Genomic DNA, 20,843 nt, shown 5'->3' on the forward strand with positions numbered 1-20,843 from the left:
TTAAAAATAGTTTTATTATAACTAAAACTTTGAACTTTTTCGTCTTACAAATGTTGATGTGCTTAAAGGTAACTTTAGTTGTACAATTTTTTTATTGCCAGAAGTTACTATTAACGCTCCTATCACTCTTATCTTAGTCGTCAATGTTCTTATAGCCAAATTTGCAAACTTACCTAACTCTTCGGCATTGATTTTATAATCATTTATAAGAAGAAGAAATACAACAGCATGACAAAACGATTTGTCTTTCATCTGCAAGGATCTGTTACGTTTGGAGTTAGTTAACGTTGTAAAGTTGCTCAATATAACATTGTTCAACGTAGCTGAATGGGGGCACGCGCAAAATGACTTTTTAATCACGTCTTTAATCATTGTTGAATTCAGTTTGAATAGTGAACTCGCATATAATGCTAAGACCTTCTGTTCTTTATTCAAACATCTATTAGACACTATATTTTTTACAATTTCCGCCATGTCTGTGGTTATATCGATGTTCTCTATTTCCGAATGAATTGCCTCGTATTGTTCTTTTGTCAAAATTTTGTACAAGTCATATATTTCACTGACCTCTTTAGCGTCGCGGTTTATTGGCGGTATGTAAAAGTCTTCAGAGTCAGCTTTAGTGTACGAACTTAAATCAACTTGGTCTTCGGCCAGGTTAATCGTCACATTATGTATTTGTTCAACTACAGTCTCCGTATTAACTTTCAGTTTCTCTCGTTGTTCCATAATCTTCTTTTGTTTCTTGGAGCCAAACTTCCGACTCAGTTCCAAGCGGCTAGTGTCTAGTTGAGAGTCTAAATTATCTCTTAAAACCGGCCTAACCTCAATGTTTCCAGCTTCTATTATTCGCACCTTTCCTGTTGTTTTATTGCGCGCCAGGATTAGCGTTTTGCCCAGATCCTCTTTCTCCTCATTTCCTGCGTATAGTAAGTTGCATACGTCCACAGTTAAAGATTTTAAATTAGTACTTTTATCTTCGAATAGCGTACAATTTTTGGTTGTGAATTCGTCTGTTGGATAGCCATTTTGAAAACTTACTATTACTGGGTTTTCAGAGCTTTTGGGATATACTTCGTCAATACTCAAAGTTGGCATCTTCTATTTATTTACAATTCAAATCAAACAACATATGAATAAAATTCACATGTACTTGAGAGGTTATACATAAACAAAATATTCAAAATTTGATTCAAAACAATGAAACGTCAAACTCTGGTTGTCATTGTCAAAAAATTGTCCATTTTCAAATTCCAACTTTAAAAAAGGCGTCTACCCATGCTGCACTTTGTACATGCGATACATCCATAGGCGACACATGTTGCAGCACAAACCAGTAGTAGTAGAAATCTCTTCCAGCAGACCCATGAAAGGAGAGACGAATATTGGAGCGGTATGGCGTGTAAGTAATCTTCTCCCTGACGCAAATCCTATTCACATCCTCACCTCTCTGGAGCGAAACCCGAGGTTCCGTTTTGAACTGGATTGGTTTAGTCGGGTTTTACATAAAGAAAATGATAAATAAATTTTTACTGAGCGACATACATACATACATATAATCACGTCCAAAACCCTTGCGGAGCAGACAGAGCCAACAGTCCCATAAAGATTGATAGGCCACGTTCAGCTGTTTTAAGATGTCGCTATATTCACGCGGTCAATGCAGCGGGTAAAAGCTAGTATACTACATATATGTAGTCTAAGGGCAGTAAGTAGACTTTCGATATGACGGTAGCAAGAGTTTTATATAAATTAAACAACGTATGTAACGGAGTCCAAAAACAAATAAACAAGACTTTAATTATCTAAAATTTATTAATCATAATACACTTTTAAATAATTGAAACATCAAATGAAAAGATGGTATTAAGTCTTCATTTGAGAATAAGATTGAAGTTAATTTGAAAAGAGTACAAGCCTTACAAGATAAATTACTTTTAAGTTCATAGTTTTTTTTTTATAGAATTATTCTCTGGTTTTTTCTACTTATTGTACAAATGAAAAGATGGAAATATATTAAGTCTTCATTTGAGAATAAGAAGTAGAGTACAAGCCTTACAAGACAAATTACTTTAAAGTTCATAGTTTTTTTTTTTATAGAATTATCCTCTGGTTTTTTTTGTCTACTTATTGTAAAAAAGTGAATTGTGTACATATATTGTAAACTATTATCATTATTTGTAATTATTTGTACATAGCAACAATCACGTCTTTATCCCTTAAGGGGCTAAAGAGAGCCAACAGTCTCGAAAAGATTAGAAGTCCATTATAATTATACTTACTCACTAAATGTTTTGAGATTTGAGCTAAGTTATTGGTAACATATTAAAATTTGAAGAACCTTACGAATTTTATTGACGAAAATGATAAAATCAACACAATCAATTATGGAGTTGAGCCACCTTTACTTTTCAACCTTAGATATATGTACTTACTAACATTATAATGATTTTTTTACTACTCAAAAATTTATTGGAAATTCAATATCGTTTGTTTTACAACGCTCACATAATATTATTCCGATGATACTTCCTAATATGCCTCAGAATATTTCTCCTACCATGGCCTTCATAGGTACACATATCACAATTATAGGCATCATTTTTCGTATGACTTTTCATGTGACTAGTAAAATAAGATTTTCTATTTGTTCCGTATCTACAAATTGTACATTTGTATATTTTTCTGTAACATTTTTTGTAATGTACACAATTTATATGTCTTATCAAATTTCTCCTATTCTTACAAACATTATTGCATAAATCACATACATAAGTCGTGAATTTCATATGTGTTTCAATATGACGGTAGTATATGTTTTCAAAATTTGTCTTGTAACTGCACCGTGGACAGTTAAACGAATATTTTTCTAAATCTGTTATTTTGTATTTAGTCAAACTGTCGTTCACAGACAAAATTATGTCGTGAGCTTTTTTGGTGTGTCGTCGAAAGTTCGCTTTATTGTGACCAATGTATAAACATGAATCGCACTGATAAATTTCATCCAGTGTATGTATATTCAGATGATTGGATAAACTACGTTTGTAAATTGTTTTGAAGTTACAATGCGTACAACACAAAGGTTTGGCATAATGAATTTTTTTATGTCTAGTAAAATTTTTATGTGCTATTTTTTTTAAACAAACATTACACGTTTTCGCATCTTTAATATTAATTTTTGATTTATTTAAATCTATTGCTACTTCTTGTTGTGGAATTTTTTCGTTATGTTCTTGTTGTTCATCATTACCATTTTTATTAGCATTTTCTTCATTAACATTATTAATTACTTTATTAAAATTTTGTTGTGCATCGGTACAACTGTGTTCGATATCTTCTTGTTGTTCTTCATTCCCATTTTTGTAAGCATTTTCTTCATTAAAATTATTAATTATTTTATCATAATTTTGTTGTGCATCGTTATAACTGGTTTTAGAGGTTTCTTCACATATTTCTAGCACTTCAGTACCGTAAATTGAATCTCGATTGTTATTATCTGTTTTGTTTGAATTTACGTTTTCGATAATATACTTGCCTGAAAAATGACAAATTTTAAATCATAATCTTTTTAGTCTTTTCTCATGATTTCATAGTTATTATTGTTTTTTAATTTTGTTATTAGTAGCATATATTAGTTTTTGGTGTTGGAGAGCGTCGGTGGACGAATCGGGAAATACGGGTTAGGTTGCAAAGGTTGCGGAGGTCGCTTCGTGTAAAAACCTGACTCACACAATCCAGGGCACATTGTCAAAGGCATACCCCGGGCTCCGGGGCTGTGGAATAATTTTAAAATAATGCCGAATAAACTCCGACTAACCAACAACGCATACCGCAGTGTCCAGTAAATTGAAATTTTGCATGTAAGTTACTTATGTAGTGTAAGGGTGCCCTGAAATTAGATTTCCGGAAATTTTCCGCGGTAACAGGACTTTTCGTACATACATATAATCACGTCTATATCCCTTGCGGGGTAGACAGAGCCAACAGTCGTGAAAATACTAGTAGGCCACGTTCAGCTGTTTGGCTTAATAATAGAATTGAGATTTATGTGAAGTGACAGGACTAGCCCATCGCCTAAAAGAAGAATTCCAAGTTTATAAGCCTATCCCTCAGTCGCCTTTGACTACATTCATGGGAAAAAGATGGAGTGGTCCTATTCTTTTTTCTATTAGTGCCGGGAACCACACGGGACTTTTCGTTTTAACATTAATCTTACTTACTAACTATGCCAAGGCTTTGAGAGTCATTGTAATATTTCAAATCAATGCCCAATGCGTTAGCAAATTCACTGCCGTAGAAAACCAAGAGCTCAGTAAATTTTGGGACCACTTTCACAGTTCTGAAATAAATGGATTGTAATTGAAAGGCCAACGTTTGTCTATGATGTCAGTATGTCCCGGGTTCGAATCCCGGCCAGGGCATGAGGAGTATAGAACCTTTCCTGATTGGCCCGGGTCTTGGATGTTCATTTAAATTTTTAATTCTATAATATATGTTGAATTAGCATCTCATAACACATGTCTAAATAAAAGTGGAATATGTCACATTTTGAACGAAAGTCCCATGTTATTTTATTGAAATTTGTTTACCGACCGTCATCCAGCGGTAGAATAAGTACATTCATATATACATATTATCACGTCTATATCCCTTGCGGGGTAGACAGAGCCAACAGTCTTGAAAAGACTGAAAGGCCCCGTTCAGGTATTTCGCTTTATGATAGAATTGAGATTCAAATAGTGACAGGTCGATAGCCCATCGCCTAAAAGAAGAATCCCAAGTTTATAAGCCTACCCGCCTACTAGTCGCCTTTTACGACATCCATGGGAGAGATGGAGTGGTCCTATCTTTTTTTCTATTGGTGCCGGGAACCACACGGCATATACATTCATCTAATGCAGATTTAACAATGACTCCATATGTTCATGATCCCGCTGCAAAGGTTTCGGAGGTCAGTAGCGAGGAGGTCACAGGCGTTCCCCGGACTCTCCAATGACATGAGGGTGGAAATGGAACTAATTCCAGGACAAAACATAACATAAAATCACGCCTTTTTCCCGGAGGGGCAGGAAGACACTACATCGTTCCCTTTGCCAAGATCTCTGCACACTTTCTTCGCTTTGTCTACATTCATAACTCTCTTCTTTTGATTCCAGGACGATTATGATAAATGAAGTCTGCTTGAAAGAAACTAAGGCTTAATTTGCAATCACCTTTTTTACATTTCATTCGACCAAATAGAAAATATGGGAATAAAGATAAATGATGTCCTTCCATCTCTTACATACATATAGTATACGTCTATACCCCTTACGGGGTAGACGGAGCCAATAGCATTGAAAAGACTGAAAGGCCACGTTCAGCTGATGATAAATGAATTCGAGATTCAAATAGTGACAAGTTGCTAGCTCATCGGCTACAAGAGGAATCCCAAGTTTATGAGCCTTAGAAACCTTTAACAAGATCCATGAGAAAGAAATGGAGTGGTCCTATTCTTTTTTTTATTGGTGCCACACGGCATCCAACTTTGTCTAATTGATTTTTGCTAATGGAATAATCATGCCTTACCTATAATAAATTTGCCCTTTATATTGAAAAGCCAATAAGTTCTGCTCGTGGTAATTCCTTGCGCAATTCACATATCTCATCCAGTTGGAGGCATCAGCGTTAGATCCATCCACAACGGAATAGTTGTTACTTGAGCGGATCTAAAATAATGAGTCATAGCTAAATTCAAAATTTTTATTCATTACTATAGAATACTATATATCGCTTAATAATTGTCAAAACGTATGGTTTAACAACATTGGTTGACGTCAAATAATTTACTTAAAAACTATGTTTACTGCCGCTTCCAAGGCGTCAGTGCAGAAGAAGCGGTAACAAACTACGCTGCAGCATTTTCTAGCGTCAGATCCTTGCTTAAGAGCGTCAGTGGTTGAATCAGTAAAGTGCCTGGTCCAAACACGGTGTCGCATAGGGGCACCGGTTTGTAATCATACATACATACATATGGTCACGTCTATATCCCTTGTGGGGTAGACAGAGCCAACTGTCTTGAAAAGACTGAATGGCCACGTTCAGCTGTTTGGCTTAATGATAGGAATTGAGATTCAAATAGTGACAGGTTGCTAGCCCATCGCCTTAGAAAGAATCCCAAGTTTGTAAGCTTATCCCTTAGTCGCCTTTTACGACATCCATGGGAAAGAGAGGGAGTGGTCCTATTCTTTCTTGTATTAGTGCCGGGAACCACACGGCACAATGCAATTGCAATGTTAAATCTTGTTAAAATCTTAATTGAAACCTTTCTGCAACATGTCGTCTTGTCTTAAATTTCTTATCTCCTCCTCAGCCTCCTATGCATAACTATGTAACAACAAACATAAATTCACACGTTTTTATCACTAACGGTAAACATAGCCAACAGTTTCGAAAATACTGATACGCCACGTACGGCTGTATGGCTTAATGATAGAGTTGAGATACATATAGTGCCATGTTGATTTCCAAGTTTAAAAGCATATCCCTTAGTCGCCTTTTAAGACATCCATGGTGCCCGTTGCTAGCCCATCGACTAAAAGAAACATACCAACTTATAAGCATAGCCCTTAGTCGCTTTTAACGACATCCACAGGTAACAGATGAAGGGGTCCAATTTTTTTTTCAATTGGTGTCGATGTGAATCGTAATTTAAAAAAAAAGCTCTAACCTGCCAGCTGTACATAGAATTTATATCTTCACTACGTTTCCCGCGGTACGGGCCGAAGCGAACGCCGCGGGGCAGAGTTAGTGAACTGAACACGCCTAGACCGGCCCCTTGAAAATAAATACATACATACATATAGTCACGTCCATATCCCATGCGGGGTAAACAGAGCCGTCAGAACAGTCTTGAAGACTAAATGGCCACGTTCAGCTATTTGGCTTAATGATAGAATTGAGATTCAAATAGTGACAGGTTGCTAGCCCATCGCCTAAAAGAAGAATTCCAAGTTTATAAGCCTATCCCTTAGTCGCCTTTTACGACATCCATGGGAAAGAGATGGAGTGGTCCTATTCTTTTTTGTATTGGTGCCGGGAACCACACGGCTCTTGAAAATAAATAAATACATACATTCTTACATATAATCACGTCTATATCCCTTGCGGGGTAGACAGAGCCAACAGTCTTGAAGAAGAATCACAAGTTTATAAGCCTATCCCTTAGTCGCTTTTTACGACATCCATGGGAACGAGATGGAGTGGTCCAATTCTTTCTTTTTATTGGTGCCGGGAACCACACGGCACTGCTGGGAACCACACGGCACTATATAGATAGGTATATGAATGTTACCTGGAATGATGGACCGTGCAATGTGTACAAACGGTCTCGGAGTAGTGAGCGCTGCTCGAGGAACCCATGGTGGTATACCAGCTCTTGATACCTTATACCATAGAATTAGAGGTGTTCGTTATAATTTGTTGCAGATTTAATATTACTAATATTATTTTTTGTTAATATATTCGAATACATTTAAATAATAGCTAATACTAATATATTAGTTTTATTTAAAGTAGGTAATCTACTTAAATCGTTTACAACATTCAGTAACACTCATCGTCCGTACGAACGATTTCGCAAATGCTCGATGAAATTTTTATATGATAAATAATTAGTGCTTAAAATATATTATGTAAAAAAATAATAGCATATTCACATAATGCGTTGGCAAAATATAGCAGTTGTGAACACCCCTACATACAACTTTGACCCCACGAACACTTATGTTTTACAAAATTGTGAATCCCAAAAACGGCTTAACCGACTTCACTCCACTCCACGTACTTAATTTATTTTAATATTAGTAGAAAATAAACCTATGTTCGTGAATAAATGGCTACGGGCGAATGTTTGTATGCAGAGCCTAGATGCCTAACACGATAATCGTGGCGTTTGTAGACAGCTGAGAACCACAATCGTCGAACTTAGACTAATGTGAAGAGAAGTCTTTAGACTATGGAAGTTGTATGCAACTTAGTAACACTCTCTCCTCTTTTCCTCCTCCTGCTCCAGATTCAGATCTTCTGCATTCCCTTTTATATGAACAGGGGCAACGGATGTAAACCGGCTTCTGTAGTGCATCACATTTTCATTTAAATATTTCTACGATATTTCAATTAAATGTAGAAATTACTCACTTTTTTGTCGGGTATTACCAGTAATGGTCCGTGAATAGCACAATATTCGTAAACGAAGTCGTAACAATTTTCGCAATCTGAAATACAAAAATCAAATGAGCTTTATATAAAAATCAATTAAAAGTAACGTTAAAACCCATTTTTTTTTCTCTACTTACATATGAATTCATCAAATCGCGGTTCTACAGGCTCATAATAATTAATTGATTTTCTTTCCCTCATTTTTGATTTATACATATTCAAGAAATAAAGTTACGAAAATGATAAAGATAATTTTAGTCTTTTTGCTCTTCCCGCTACTCCTTCCATTCAAATTTAGAATATTTTTTTGTTCATTTAGCGCCACGAAGGTAGCCACTGATCTCTTTGTTTTCATGTCAGTGGCTGTAGCCCAGTTAAGCTGTATGCACACGGGGCCAACGGTCGCGGTCAGGAGCTTCTAATAGCTAATCATTAATCTTTGCTTACATTGCATTAAAAAAGTCCACAGTGTCATCTGTCAAACAAATCCCAAATTTGTCTGTCGATGTCAAACACTAACTGACTGAGTTTGGGATAACGAATAGGTATTTTTCTTAAATTATGTTTATTAAAAAAAACCTTATTGACTTTCTTAAAACACCTTGTTTCTCAAAAACATTTTTAATTGAATAAGGAGTTGGTTTAACTAGTGTACAAGCGATGTATGTGTAATTCGTTCTTGGACTAAGTATAAATTTATCCGTTATGGTGAGTTGAGTTTGGCGATTCCTCATCTTTTGGTATTTTCAATCGGAATATTAATCTATACAGTGATAGTTATTCGAAAAGAAGTAATGGTTTATATCATATCTTCTTTTTTATCAATCGTTTTCGAGGTCAGGTCAAGAGTACCCGAAACCGCCGAGCTTGCATGAAAAGAGTTATGAATGTAGGAATCATGCAAGTATGCAGAGATCGTGGCAAGTGGAAAGATGTAGTCTCTGCCTACCCCTCTGGGAAAGAAGCGTGATTTTATGTATGTATGTTTTCACTCATGTTGCATTCTCAACTATTGATTCTTGGATGATAAAATTTGAATACACATACCCTTATAGTAGTTATACCACACATAAAGCTCAAAGACCAATGATAGTATTGAAATTGATGACAGGTTGCTAGTTCATAAACATCAAGCATAACATATATAATGTAACTATTATTATTATTATATTATTAATGTGTTTACTATTATATGCTGTGACTATTGTACATAGAGTATACAGTTTTTAAATGAAGTTTCTGTCTCATTTTGATTTTATTGTTGTTTTTGTCTTGTGTTAATTGTTTTTTTCTACTCATATCTGCTTGCTTGAGCAGGAATTTTGACAGGTTACTAGCCTATCACCTAAAATTAAAATACCAAGTTTATAAGCTTATCGGTCAGTCGCCTTTTACCACATCCACAGTAAAGACACAGAGTGGTTCTATTCTTTATTTTATTGGTGCCGGGAACCACACGGCATATCTAACGAATTTGTTTTTGATGGAACATAATTTTTTTGTTTCAGGTATCAGCAATCAAGTTAAACAAAACGTAATTAAGTTGTAAACAGAGAGGGGAATTAATATTAACTTTGATGCTGGACTTGATATAGCTATATAATAAAAATAGCCTTTATTTAAACTATAGTTTTACAAGATATTCATAAATCATAAGTTATAATTGTGTGTCTTTTGACAAAGGCCTTCAACCTCTTCCACGTCTCTCTGTTATGTCCAGGTAGATCTCTATTTCGTCTACCCACCTTTTGTAGGGTTTATCTCCTACTGGACAAGCTTCTGGCGTACCAGTGTGTACGGTTGTCGACCATGCGTCTCTTCCTCTAATTTTATGATCTGCCCATCTGCATTTTAGTGTGAAACTATCAATAAAAAAGACAGATATACCTATTTAGTAAATATTATATATTAAGTCTCGTCCACCATGTTGATTTACCTGTCTTCCCCCAGCGGATTCTCCATTAAAGAAATTTAATTAAGAATAATGTCTAGAAAAGACTACAAATTAAATTTTATTTATAATACAATGTAAATTTTAAAAGATAATTGGAATGTAACATCCGAAACCATCATTTGAAATTTTCACACCAATGTGAGAATAAATTTCACTCTGCCGACCATCATCGATAATTATAAGCCCAAAAATGAACAGCTCTGACTACGTTTGTGACTATTGCAGCAGATCATTCACCAGGAAATACAATCTTCAAACTCACATTGAAAATTGTCACCTGAACTCGTCCTGCTATTGTGAAATATGCCACCTTACATTCGGCAGCCCGTCCGGTTTGAGCCTGCATTTGTACCGTGGCCATAACAGATTCAGCCAACCGTACCCCGAATGCGATTTATGCGGGCGTATCTTCACGAGAAAACAAAATATTGTATCACACATGATGACTGTACATTTACAAGGCTTAGGAGCTGAAATAAAATGCCAGTTCTGCCAAAAAGTATTCACAACGGAACGTAATTTGAAGAGGCATATAAATGTTCTGCACAATTCCACATCGATTAGCTGTGGTATATGCCACAAAGTTTTCAGAGAACGCAAGAGGCTGAATGAACATATGAACACTCATTACGTTAAGAGTGTGCAGTGTAGCTTGTGCGATAAGGCGTATACTAGCAACGCGAACTTGAAGAGGCATGTGGAAATGTATCACGGGGAGAAAGAGGAATTCCGCTGCAACATGTGCCCTAAGATTTACACTTCAAATCAGAGCCTGAGAAGGCACATCAGAACGCGACACCAATCTGAGAGCAATGACGCGTACGCATGTGATTTTTGTGAATTCAGCGCGATAGGCAAAGACAATCTTAACGCACACATGTCCAACTGTCACAACGATGCGCACGAGTCTGAAAATATCAACGTTTGTCAAACTTGCGGCTGCACGTTTGATACAGAATCAGTTTTGCGGCAACACATCAAAACGGAACATCCATTTGACGTTTTCTACAAATATTGCAGAGAGTCCTTACTGAAGGACGTGGGCAAGCGTCACAAGCAAGTTTTTTTAAATTGTGAATATTGTGACAATAATTATAACAACATATACGAGTTGAAACACCATTTGAGAACAGTACATGATAAAGAATACAGTCTCACCACTTGCAATGTGTGTTTTGGCAAGTTTTACACGCAAGAAACAATAAACGCGCACAGACAGACCTGCATTCCGCCGCCGAACGTGAACTCTTGTTCGCATTGCGATAAATTATTCACCGACATATCCAGTTTGGAGTTTCATATAAGGATTTTCCATCCGCAAGCACAAATCGCCGATTCGAATATTACATCCACGAAAGATGACGCCCTGGAAGGCAATTACAAATGCGATCAATGCGAAAGAGTGTATTACAGTGACAGGTCATTGAAACACCACGTTAAATTGAGACACTCGACGGGGGAGGCGGTGGAGTGTGATATATGCTCGAAAGTGTTTAATAATAAATATTATCTCGCGTTCCACAAGAAGAACGTGCATAGCCATGTCGCGTGGTCCAAATGTGACTATTGCGACAAACAGTTCAAATCGAAGCGTTATATTCGACGGCACATAAAATATACTCATTTAGGAATGCAAAGATATAAATGTATTGAATGCGAGACACTGTTTAAAGAGAAAAAAAGTCTGCGCAAACATGTCAGATCTAAGCATCCGAATTCAACGGCGTTCCAACAGTGTCACATTTGCCACAAGAGATTCGAATCTGCCAAATCGTGTAAGATACATTTGAAATTGCTTCATTCGTTCAATATGAACACGTTCCCTTGCGATTTGTGCCCCGTGTCGTTCAGTTCGAATGAAGCGCTAGCGATTCACCTGAAAACGAAACATTTGTCCGAAGACAAAATATTCAAATGCAAGAATTGCAATTCCGTTTTCAAAGGGCAAGAGAAGTTTGACAGCCACAAAGAGTATTGTCAATATTTGCCCAATACAAAAGTTTTGCCGCGCTGTGTTTTATGCGCGAAGGATTTCAGCACAAAAGAAACTTTGAAGCGGCACGTGAAGAATTTTCACACGGAATTCGACGCCGACGACCTAGCCAATTATGGTTTGGAAAATGGAGTTTTAACAGTGGATTGTGAGAATTGCGTCAGGAATCTCCAAGACGAGTTTCACTACGAAATTTACCAACGTTACAAGGATAATAAAGACGCGTTTATTTTTAAATGTGAGATGTGTAAGTGTTCTTTCAACTCGTTAGATTATTTGGTGCACAGATACAAGTTGCATTTTGAAAGTTCACAAGGCAAGATGATTCTCAGTGAGCTTTGCACGACTCAGATGAGTGATGATGATGAATTTGGAGGTTTCGGATCATTGCACGATCATATGGAAGCGGAGAGCACGACTGATAATTTAGATTTAGATGTTGTAAAAAGCGAACCTGTGTCTCCTTAGATTTTGATTCTAAGCGGTTTAGACAGAGCCAACGGTCTTGCAAACGGTCGAAAAGGCGATTAGGGCAAGGGTTTAGAAGTAAAAAGCGAACCTATGCCTTTTTAGATACATACATAAATATAATCACGTCTATATTCAAAGCGGGTTAGACAGAGCCAACGGTATTAAAAAGACTCGGTGGTCGTAAAACGCGATTAGGGGAAAGGCTTATAAACTTGGGATTCTTTATTTAGCTAATTGGCTTGAAACTTGCCACTATTTGAATCTCAATTCAATGCGGCTATTCCTTTTCGAGATTGTTGGCTGTGCCTACCCCGTGAGGGATAAAGACGTGATTATATTTATAATTGTATGTTTATGTCGGTAATTTTTTTTTTCTGTTTGTACTTAGTTATTAGGTTAAAATTATATTTAATCGTGCATAAACATAATTGTAACATGATTCATACATATATAGAAAGATATTGTAAATCTAAATCTGAATAAAATACTCTGAAATCATTGCACTGTCTTTTTCGCAGCTTGACCATGGACCCTGGATTGTGTGAGTCAGGTTTTTACACGAAGCTACTCCCGTCTGATCTCCGCAACCTTTGCAGGGGAACCTCACCCGTATTGGATCGATCATGGTTCCTTACGAGATACAGTCGCCTGAATGTGCAGGTTTCCTCACGATGTTTTCCTTCACCGTGAGAGCGTCGTTAAGTGTATTCCAAGAAATTTGCGAAACTTGTAAATTGTCACTGTCACATTGCATAGCTGGGATTTGAACCTGTGCCTTTATGCATATTATGCATTTTAACCAGTCGCCTATTCGACCATCGACGCTTTTACAAATACACAATACCTGCTTCTTTACCACAGTTGGTAAATAAGGAAACACATACATACATATATGGTCACGTCTATATCCATTGCGGGGAAAACAGAGCCAACAGTCTTGAAAAGGTCACTTCAGCTGTTTGGCTTAATGATAGAATTGAGATTCAAATAGTGACAGGTTGCTGGGCCATCGCCTAAAAGAAGAATCCCAAGTTTATAAGCATATCCCTTAGTCGCCGTTTACGACATCCATAGGAAGGAGATGGGTGGTCCTATTCTTTTTTCTATTTGGTGCCGGGAACCACACTGCAAGGAAACACTTTAAATGTAATAGAATTATTTAATTTCTAATTTGAACTTAATATAAGTACAATAATTAAAATAAAACGCATCAATTTTTATAAATGGCGGGTAAAATAATTAAAATAAAATAAATTCTACAAAAGAAAATATTATGAACTTTGGCACAGAAATATAATTCCCACGGGAGCGAGACCGCGCGCAAAAGTGTAGTTGAATAATTAATTTATCCTCTTATTGTCAGGTTGGCTGGAAGAGATCCCACTCAGGGATAAGCCCGCCTTTGTACTGTACCACTGTTTTATATTTATATTTGTAACGTTACTCCTTTAGTGAACAATAAAGCATTTTCTTTATTTATAATCTATGATTCGATATGCGTTTTCGAAATTCCCGCGAGAACTATTTCCCGATATTACCGGAATATTTTTTTTACGCGGTATCATTACCGTGCTTGCAGATTATATAACATGACAAAACAATGTTATTAAACATGTTTATTATTAAGTTACATAATATGTATGACACGACTCCCCAACAAATGGGAGCCATTACTAAGCGGGGAACACTGCGGGATGCGCGTGCGCACGGCCACGTGCCGCCGCGGCTCGCATCGCTCACTTCACTCCCTTCCGCTACGACACTCTGACAACTCACACGACCAGGTATATCACGGCGGACTCATACATGCGAAATATTGGATTTCTACCCCGCTTCTACAAATATATAAAACGAGCTTTTGTCCGCGACTACGTCTGCGTGGCGTCCTTAAAAAGTCCGCAATTTCAACCCTTTTTCTCGAAATAGAAAGTAGTCTATGCTCTTTCTCAGGGTCAACTCGATCTCTGTACCAAATTTCATCATAATCGGTTCAGTGGTTTAGGGGGTGAAAGCTGAACAGACAGACAAGATTAGTAGGTATCCTTTCGCATGTATAACATTAGTGGGTAATAAATTTAGTGTATAATTTACAGAGATGATGTCAGATATTACACATCATATAAAATAAACTATTTCATTTTTTCCTATTGTGACAGTCTTGATTTGTCATTGCATAAAAATAAGAATTTTATTTACTTAATTACAATTATAATATTACATTTATACTAAGGTAGTGTTGGCGAACTATCGATAGTTTTAGTATCGATAGTTGACCTCTGGAATAATCTACAATATCGAGATAGTGACCAATCGATAGGTAACGCTATTTTTCGGACAATTCTCACACAATCAGGTGGCGAATATTTCATTATTCAGTTGGGGTGTATCAGACTAGATTGGTACGAATTTCCTTCTACGGGTGAATGGGGACTCTTACGCTCGTCAGGGCTTTCAGAGCGGGACCTATAGGGACTCTTTGGCTCGTTAGGGCTTCCAGAGCGGGACCTATCCGGACTCTCAGGCTCGTTAGGACTCCCAGAGCGGGACCTATAGGAAATCTTAATCTCGGTAGGACTCCCAGAGCGGGACCTATAGGGACTCTTAATCTCGACAGGGCTTCCAAAGCGGGACCTAGCGAGACTTTCAGGCTCGTTAGGGCTCCCAGAGTGGGACCTATAGGGAATCTTAATGTCGGTAGGACTCCCAGAGCGGGACCTAGCGAGACATTCAGGCTCGTTAGGACTCCCAGAGCGGGACCTATAGGGACTCTGGGGCTCAAAAACATTGCCAGGGCTTAGCGGACCGGAGTTTTCATTAGAGCCGCCTTCGTTGACGCCTTGTGTTGGATAATTCCTCTGTCTGGTGATATAGTCACTCACAATCATATTCGTACAATTCAACCTCTTCGCTCGCACCACAACTTTAACCTGTTCTTTCGCATTCTCCTTTTTCTCGTGTATTCTTTTCCGATGACTTTTCATGTTAGTTATACGGCTGAAAGTCTTCTTGCAAACGGGACACTCGTACGGCCTCTCACCCGTGTGTATGCGCAAATGTTTAGTCAAAACGTTCATATATTTAAACTTGCGCTGGCATATGCCGCACGTGAAACGTTTCTCGTCCGAATGCTTGACTAAATGCATTTTCAATTCGCTTGTCCTTTTAAATCTCGCTTCGCACATCGTACAACCGTAGGGTTTCTCGCCCGTATGCGTCCTCAAATGTATGTTCATGTAGTTTTTATCCTTGAACCTGTTCTCGCATATCGGACACTGATACGGCCGCTCATCGGAGTGAACGCTCATGTGAGTCTGCAGATACTTGTCCGTTGTGAATCCCCTCTCGCACACGGCACAAACGTACGGTTTCTCACCTGTATGACCACGGAAGTGTATCTTCAAATCGAACTTTCTCTTGAATCTGAAATGACATATCTCACACTCGAACGGCCTAATGTCCGAGTGGGACTTCAGGTGGATCTTGTAATCGGCCACATTGTTGAAGTGCTCCTGACAAATGTCGCACTCGTGATGTTTCTCGGTGTGGGTTTCGAGATGCCTCTTCAGGTGAGGTATTTGATTGAACCGCCTCTGGCAAATGTGACAAGCGTAGGGTTTCTCACCTGTGTGGGTGCGAGCGTGGCTTTTCAAGTGATGCTTCTGTGTGAATCGGCGATGGCAAATGTTACATTCATGAGGTCTGTTGCCGGTTTGCATACGAATGTCGATTTTGGACATTGGCTTCGGCTTGGGGACATCCTGCTGGGGATCCTCGATGTAGGCAGGTTCAATGTTCAGGTCGTGATGGCTGACCAGCTCGCCTTCGTCTTCGTATGCGCCTGGAATCAATGAATCTATCGATCAATAGCTGTAATTCAGGGCTTTAATAGAGGACAGAGACGAGAGTCTTGAAAACTGACTGATACGCCACGTTCAGCTTTTTGGCTTAATGATAGAGTTGAGATTCATATAGTGACAGGTTGCTAGCCCATCGCCTAGAAAAGAACCCCAAGTTTGTAAGCCTATCTCTTAGTCGCCTTTTACTACATCCATGTATGAAGACCAATTTCATAAGCATATCCTTAACTCGACTTTTACTACATCCACGGGAAAGAGATGAGAGTAGAGTCCTATACTTTCCATAGGTGCCGGGAACAACACGGCACATGGTATGTAGTCCTATACTCTTTTCCCCATAAGTGCCGGGAACCACACGGCACATGTATGTCGTACCTTCAGGAATGTCCGGCTCCACCTCAATCTCCATTACAACTCGGCTCACTTCCAGGGGATCATCTTCCGGATAGTCGAGCGGCTCACACTTCACATTCACGTCCAGATAACGAGGTAGCTCTGCCATGTGTGAGTCGAGCTCTGAAACAGACAAAGCGGTACAGGTCTACCACTTTCATAAGTTACATCGGCATTGTTCGACGGCGCAGAATAGTACAACCGACCGCCGAATCTGGCCGAATGAAAACATTAGTGAAATAACGAACTTAAAGCTACTACATAGCAATCCATAAATATATATATATATATATATATATTTCTTTTTTCAATATTAAATCTCATAAATATATAAATCTGTATTCTCCCGTCCACATTCTATTCTAAGTATAATTTAATATTGTGAAGTTGACGTTGTTGAAGAAAATGCTGCAGTGCAGTTTGTTACCGCTTCTTCTGTACTGACGCCTTGGAAGCGGCAGTAAACTTAGTTTTTAAGTAATTTATTTGACGTCAACCAATGTTGTTAAACCATACGACAATTATTAAGCGATATATAGTATCCTATAATAATGAATAAAAATTTTGAATTTTGAATTTTTTTGAATAGGATTTTAAATCCCGAAACAAACGGAGTCGTGTATCTCGCTCGTTGCCGACTACCGCGCTCCTGCGAACTCCAGACATGGCGCGTACGCAATTAGCCAATAGCGAACGGTTTTGATCCCGCGTTCAAATGGCGCACTATGATTGGCGCAAATATTTTCGCGCCATGACAAAAATTTATTTCTGCGCAGGTACATCGGTGTAACTTATTAAAGTGGTAGAACTGTATCTTAATCCTACATCCTACTAATATTGTGTTAAATTAAATGCTGTAGTGCATTCATAATTATTTTGTGTTATTCTAATGTGTACAGTATTGTTATAGTATGTTGAAAAAGTTGTACATACATACATACTTACATATGGTCACGTCTATATCCCTTGCGGGGTAGACAGAGCCAACAGTCTTGAAAAGACTGAATGGCCACGTTCAGCTATCTGGCTTAATGATAGAATTGAGATTCAAATAGTGACAGATTGCTAGCCCATCGCCTAAAAAACAATCCCAAGTTTGTAAGCATATCCCTTAGTCGCCTTTTACGACATCCATGGGAAAGAGATGGAGTGGTCCTATTCTTTTTTGTATTGGTGCCAGGAACCACCCGGCAAATCTTAATCTACATCCTACTAATATTGAGTTAAATGCTACAGTGAAATTTGTTACCGCTTCTTCTGCACTGACGCTTTGGAATTTAGTTTTAAGCAATTTATTTGACGTCAACCAATGTTGGGAAACCAAAAATATAAGACAATTATTAAGTGATATGAAGTGTCCCATGATAATGAATAAAGATCTTGAATTTGAATTATAAGTGCGAAAATTGGATCAAACAATTCTTTACGAGGTTCCTGCCAGTCGGTCAGTCTCACAAAGTACTTTCTTTGCACCATACTCTTTGAATTTTTGGTTAGGCATATCATATCAAGAACAGACTCCGGCAACCTATTATAAAATCGTATACAGTTCCCCATAAATGATTTACTGACTTTGCTAAGCCTATGACACGGTATAACTAATTTATGTTTATTACGTAAATTTCTATCAGTTGTGGCACTAACTTTTTGGAAAAGAGGGGTATTTTTCCTAACATACATATATTATAATCAAAAATGCACTGGGATGCTACTGTAGGTATGTCTATTTCCTTAAAGAGTCTCTTAACGGCCCTATTATGAATTTTGAAAATAGTTTGTATATCAGCCGCGCTACCCCATAATAATAAACCATAAGATAACAAGCTATGGAATAAAGCTGAAATAAATAAACATACATACATCTAGTCACGTTTACATCCCTTGCGGGGTAGACCGAGCCAACAGTATTAATAAGACTAATAGGCCGCGTTCAGCTGTGTGGCTTAATAATAGAATTGAGATTCAAATAATGACTAGACAGATTGCTAGCCCATCGCCTAAAAAAAAGAAGTTTATAATCCTATCCCTTAGTCGCATTTTACGACATCCATGGCCAAGAGATGGGAGTGGACCCATTCTCTTTTGTATTGGTGCCGGGAACCACACGACACAGATACAAATGGCGTGAATCATGATTTCAACGTCATCAAACGTGCATAAATACTGAATGTTGCTGATAAAGAAATATCTGTCTACCAAGCAATACATTAAAACGTGCTAATGATGACATTGCAAGTAAAATGTTGCATTGCAGATTATTTTGACCTAGAACTTGCCGTGTGGCTCCCGGCACCAATACAAAAAAGAATAGGACCACTCCATCTCTATCCCATGGATGTCATGAAAGACCACTAAGGGATAAACTTACAAACTTGGGATTTTTCTTTTAGGTGATGGGCTAGCAACCTGTCACTATGCCTGCTAACCTGCTGAACATGGCCATTCAGCTGGCTCTGTCTACCCCGCAAGGGATATAGTCGTGACTATATGTATGTATGTAAGTCTGGTTAGTAATATGCGAATTATTTAATTTTGACTTTTTAAGAATTATGAGTATTGAGAGAGAGAATAGCTAAATGTGGCCTATCCTATCAGTTTTTTCAAGACTGTTGGCTCTGTCTACCCCGCAAGGGATATAGACGTGATTATATTTATGAATGAGAGAGAGAATTGTTTAATGAAAATATTCTTCCATTGCATGTGTATGCATTCGGGGAATTCCAAGTAAGACGTCATTATATTTTACTAACTTTGACTTACGGAGTCTATTTTTTTTTAATTTGAGTTATAGTAGAGTAAAAATATGTACTATTAACACCTCGCAGGGAAATAACATTTTGTTTGAGTTACAAGGTTTGAATAATTCCAGATATTACGGATTTAGGGGTTCAGCAGAAGGGAATGACATTTTTTTTCGACTTAACGAGGTTCTAGTTATAGAGATTCTACTGTAATATGTATATGGGCACAAGAGACACAGTAGGCACTCATTTTTTCTTAGCCATTACTAACCTCTTTAACTGTCAACAACCTTATTCATGGGATTACGGTTAATCAAAATCATTTATTTCTTGATTATGTTTACAATGGGTCTTAATAATCTATTACACGTCCAGTTGCCTGAATGTGCAACTTGAAGACATGCATACTTATAATCACGTCTATGTCCTTTGCGGGGTAGACAGGGCTAAGTCTTGAAAAGTCTGATAGGCCATGCTGTTTGGCCTAATGATAGAATTGAGATTCAAATAGTGATAGGTATATAGCCCATCACCTAAGAGAAGAATCCCAAGATTATAAGCCTATTTCATAGTCGCCTTTTACGACATACTTGGGAAAGAGAAGGAGTGGTCTTATTATTTTTTCTATTGGAGCCGGGAACCACAAGGCACTAATGGACTTCCCAAGAAAGAATTGGTACATAATTACATACATGGCCACATTTAAATTTCAATTGTGGTTTGTCAGCAGAATCCACGTAGCGCCATATGTATGTCATGCAATTATAACAAGGGTAGAGAACTGTACAAATAAGGCAAGCTCTTATAAATCACTTACACTTTTTACGGAATACACGCTCTATTGTTCAGTTTTCGTTATAAAAATCAGCCTGCACAAAACTATGTTGGTTGTTCAAAGTAATATTTACACTGTACGCACATTTAAGGTCATTGTTTAATTATATACACTTATATGTTATGATTTAAACCAATGAATTTATATATAACCCACCTTTTCAGTGGATTTAATTTAAATTTGGGATTTATTTTAGTAAAATAGGTATAGCAAAATGTACAATTGCTGGCGTCCGATCCAACTCAGATTTTTTTGTCAAAGAAAAATTGAGTACATGACAGTGACGTGACGGTGATAGTGACAGCTGACGGCTGACGGCAGAAAAGAGTGTATGTAATTCAATGAAGAACTAGGTATCTTATGGAAATGCCATAATTGTTCCACTTGACTCAGAAATGAC

General features: G+C 37.6%; 3 protein-coding genes across 8 annotated transcripts; 1 reads left to right on the plus strand and 2 right to left on the minus strand.

The window, feature by feature from the left end:
• Positions 1–21: 21 nt before the first annotated feature.
• On the minus strand, positions 22–1,180 carry LOC106132867 (DNA-directed RNA polymerase I subunit RPA49-like). The gene has a single exon (XM_013332418.2). The coding sequence runs from the start codon at positions 1,096–1,098 to the stop codon at positions 22–24; it is 1,077 nt and encodes a 358-aa protein (XP_013187872.2). The 5' UTR covers positions 1,099–1,180.
• Positions 1,181–8,689: 7,509 nt separating this feature from the next.
• LOC106132862 (zinc finger protein 845) lies at positions 8,690–13,117 on the plus strand. Of its 4 annotated transcripts, none has more exons than XM_013332406.2 (2): positions 8,690–8,744; positions 9,708–13,117. In XM_013332406.2, exon 2 carries the CDS (start codon positions 10,344–10,346, stop codon positions 12,612–12,614), a length of 2,271 nt encoding a protein of 756 aa, XP_013187860.2. In that variant the 5' UTR covers positions 8,690–8,744; positions 9,708–10,343; the 3' UTR covers positions 12,615–13,117. The 4 variants fall into 4 exon arrangements, with proteins under 4 accessions (XP_013187860.2, XP_060808315.1, XP_013187861.2 ...); XM_060952332.1 differs by having other exon boundaries at positions 8,714–8,907; XM_013332407.2 differs by having other exon boundaries at positions 8,721–8,861.
• Positions 13,118–13,762: 645 nt separating this feature from the next.
• On the minus strand, positions 13,763–20,691 carry LOC106132863 (zinc finger protein 771). 3 transcript variants are annotated; one of them, XM_060952338.1, is made up of 4 exons: positions 20,426–20,691; positions 16,850–16,990; positions 15,375–16,455; positions 13,763–15,290 (listed from the first exon to the last, which is right to left on the minus strand). In XM_060952338.1, the coding sequence occupies exons 2-4, from the start codon at positions 16,974–16,976 to the stop codon at positions 14,990–14,992; spliced, it is 1,509 nt and encodes a 502-aa protein (XP_060808321.1). In that variant the 5' UTR covers positions 16,977–16,990; positions 20,426–20,691; the 3' UTR covers positions 13,763–14,989. The 3 variants fall into 3 exon arrangements, with proteins under 3 accessions (XP_060808321.1, XP_060808319.1, XP_060808318.1); XM_060952336.1 differs by having other exon boundaries at positions 13,763–15,332; XM_060952335.1 differs by having other exon boundaries at positions 13,763–16,455.
• Positions 20,692–20,843: the final 152 nt, after the last annotated feature.

This window comes from Amyelois transitella, chromosome 28, assembly GCF_032362555.1.
Source record: "Amyelois transitella isolate CPQ chromosome 28, ilAmyTran1.1, whole genome shotgun sequence".
In the NCBI taxonomy this organism is placed as follows: Eukaryota; Metazoa; Arthropoda; class Insecta; order Lepidoptera; family Pyralidae; genus Amyelois; species Amyelois transitella.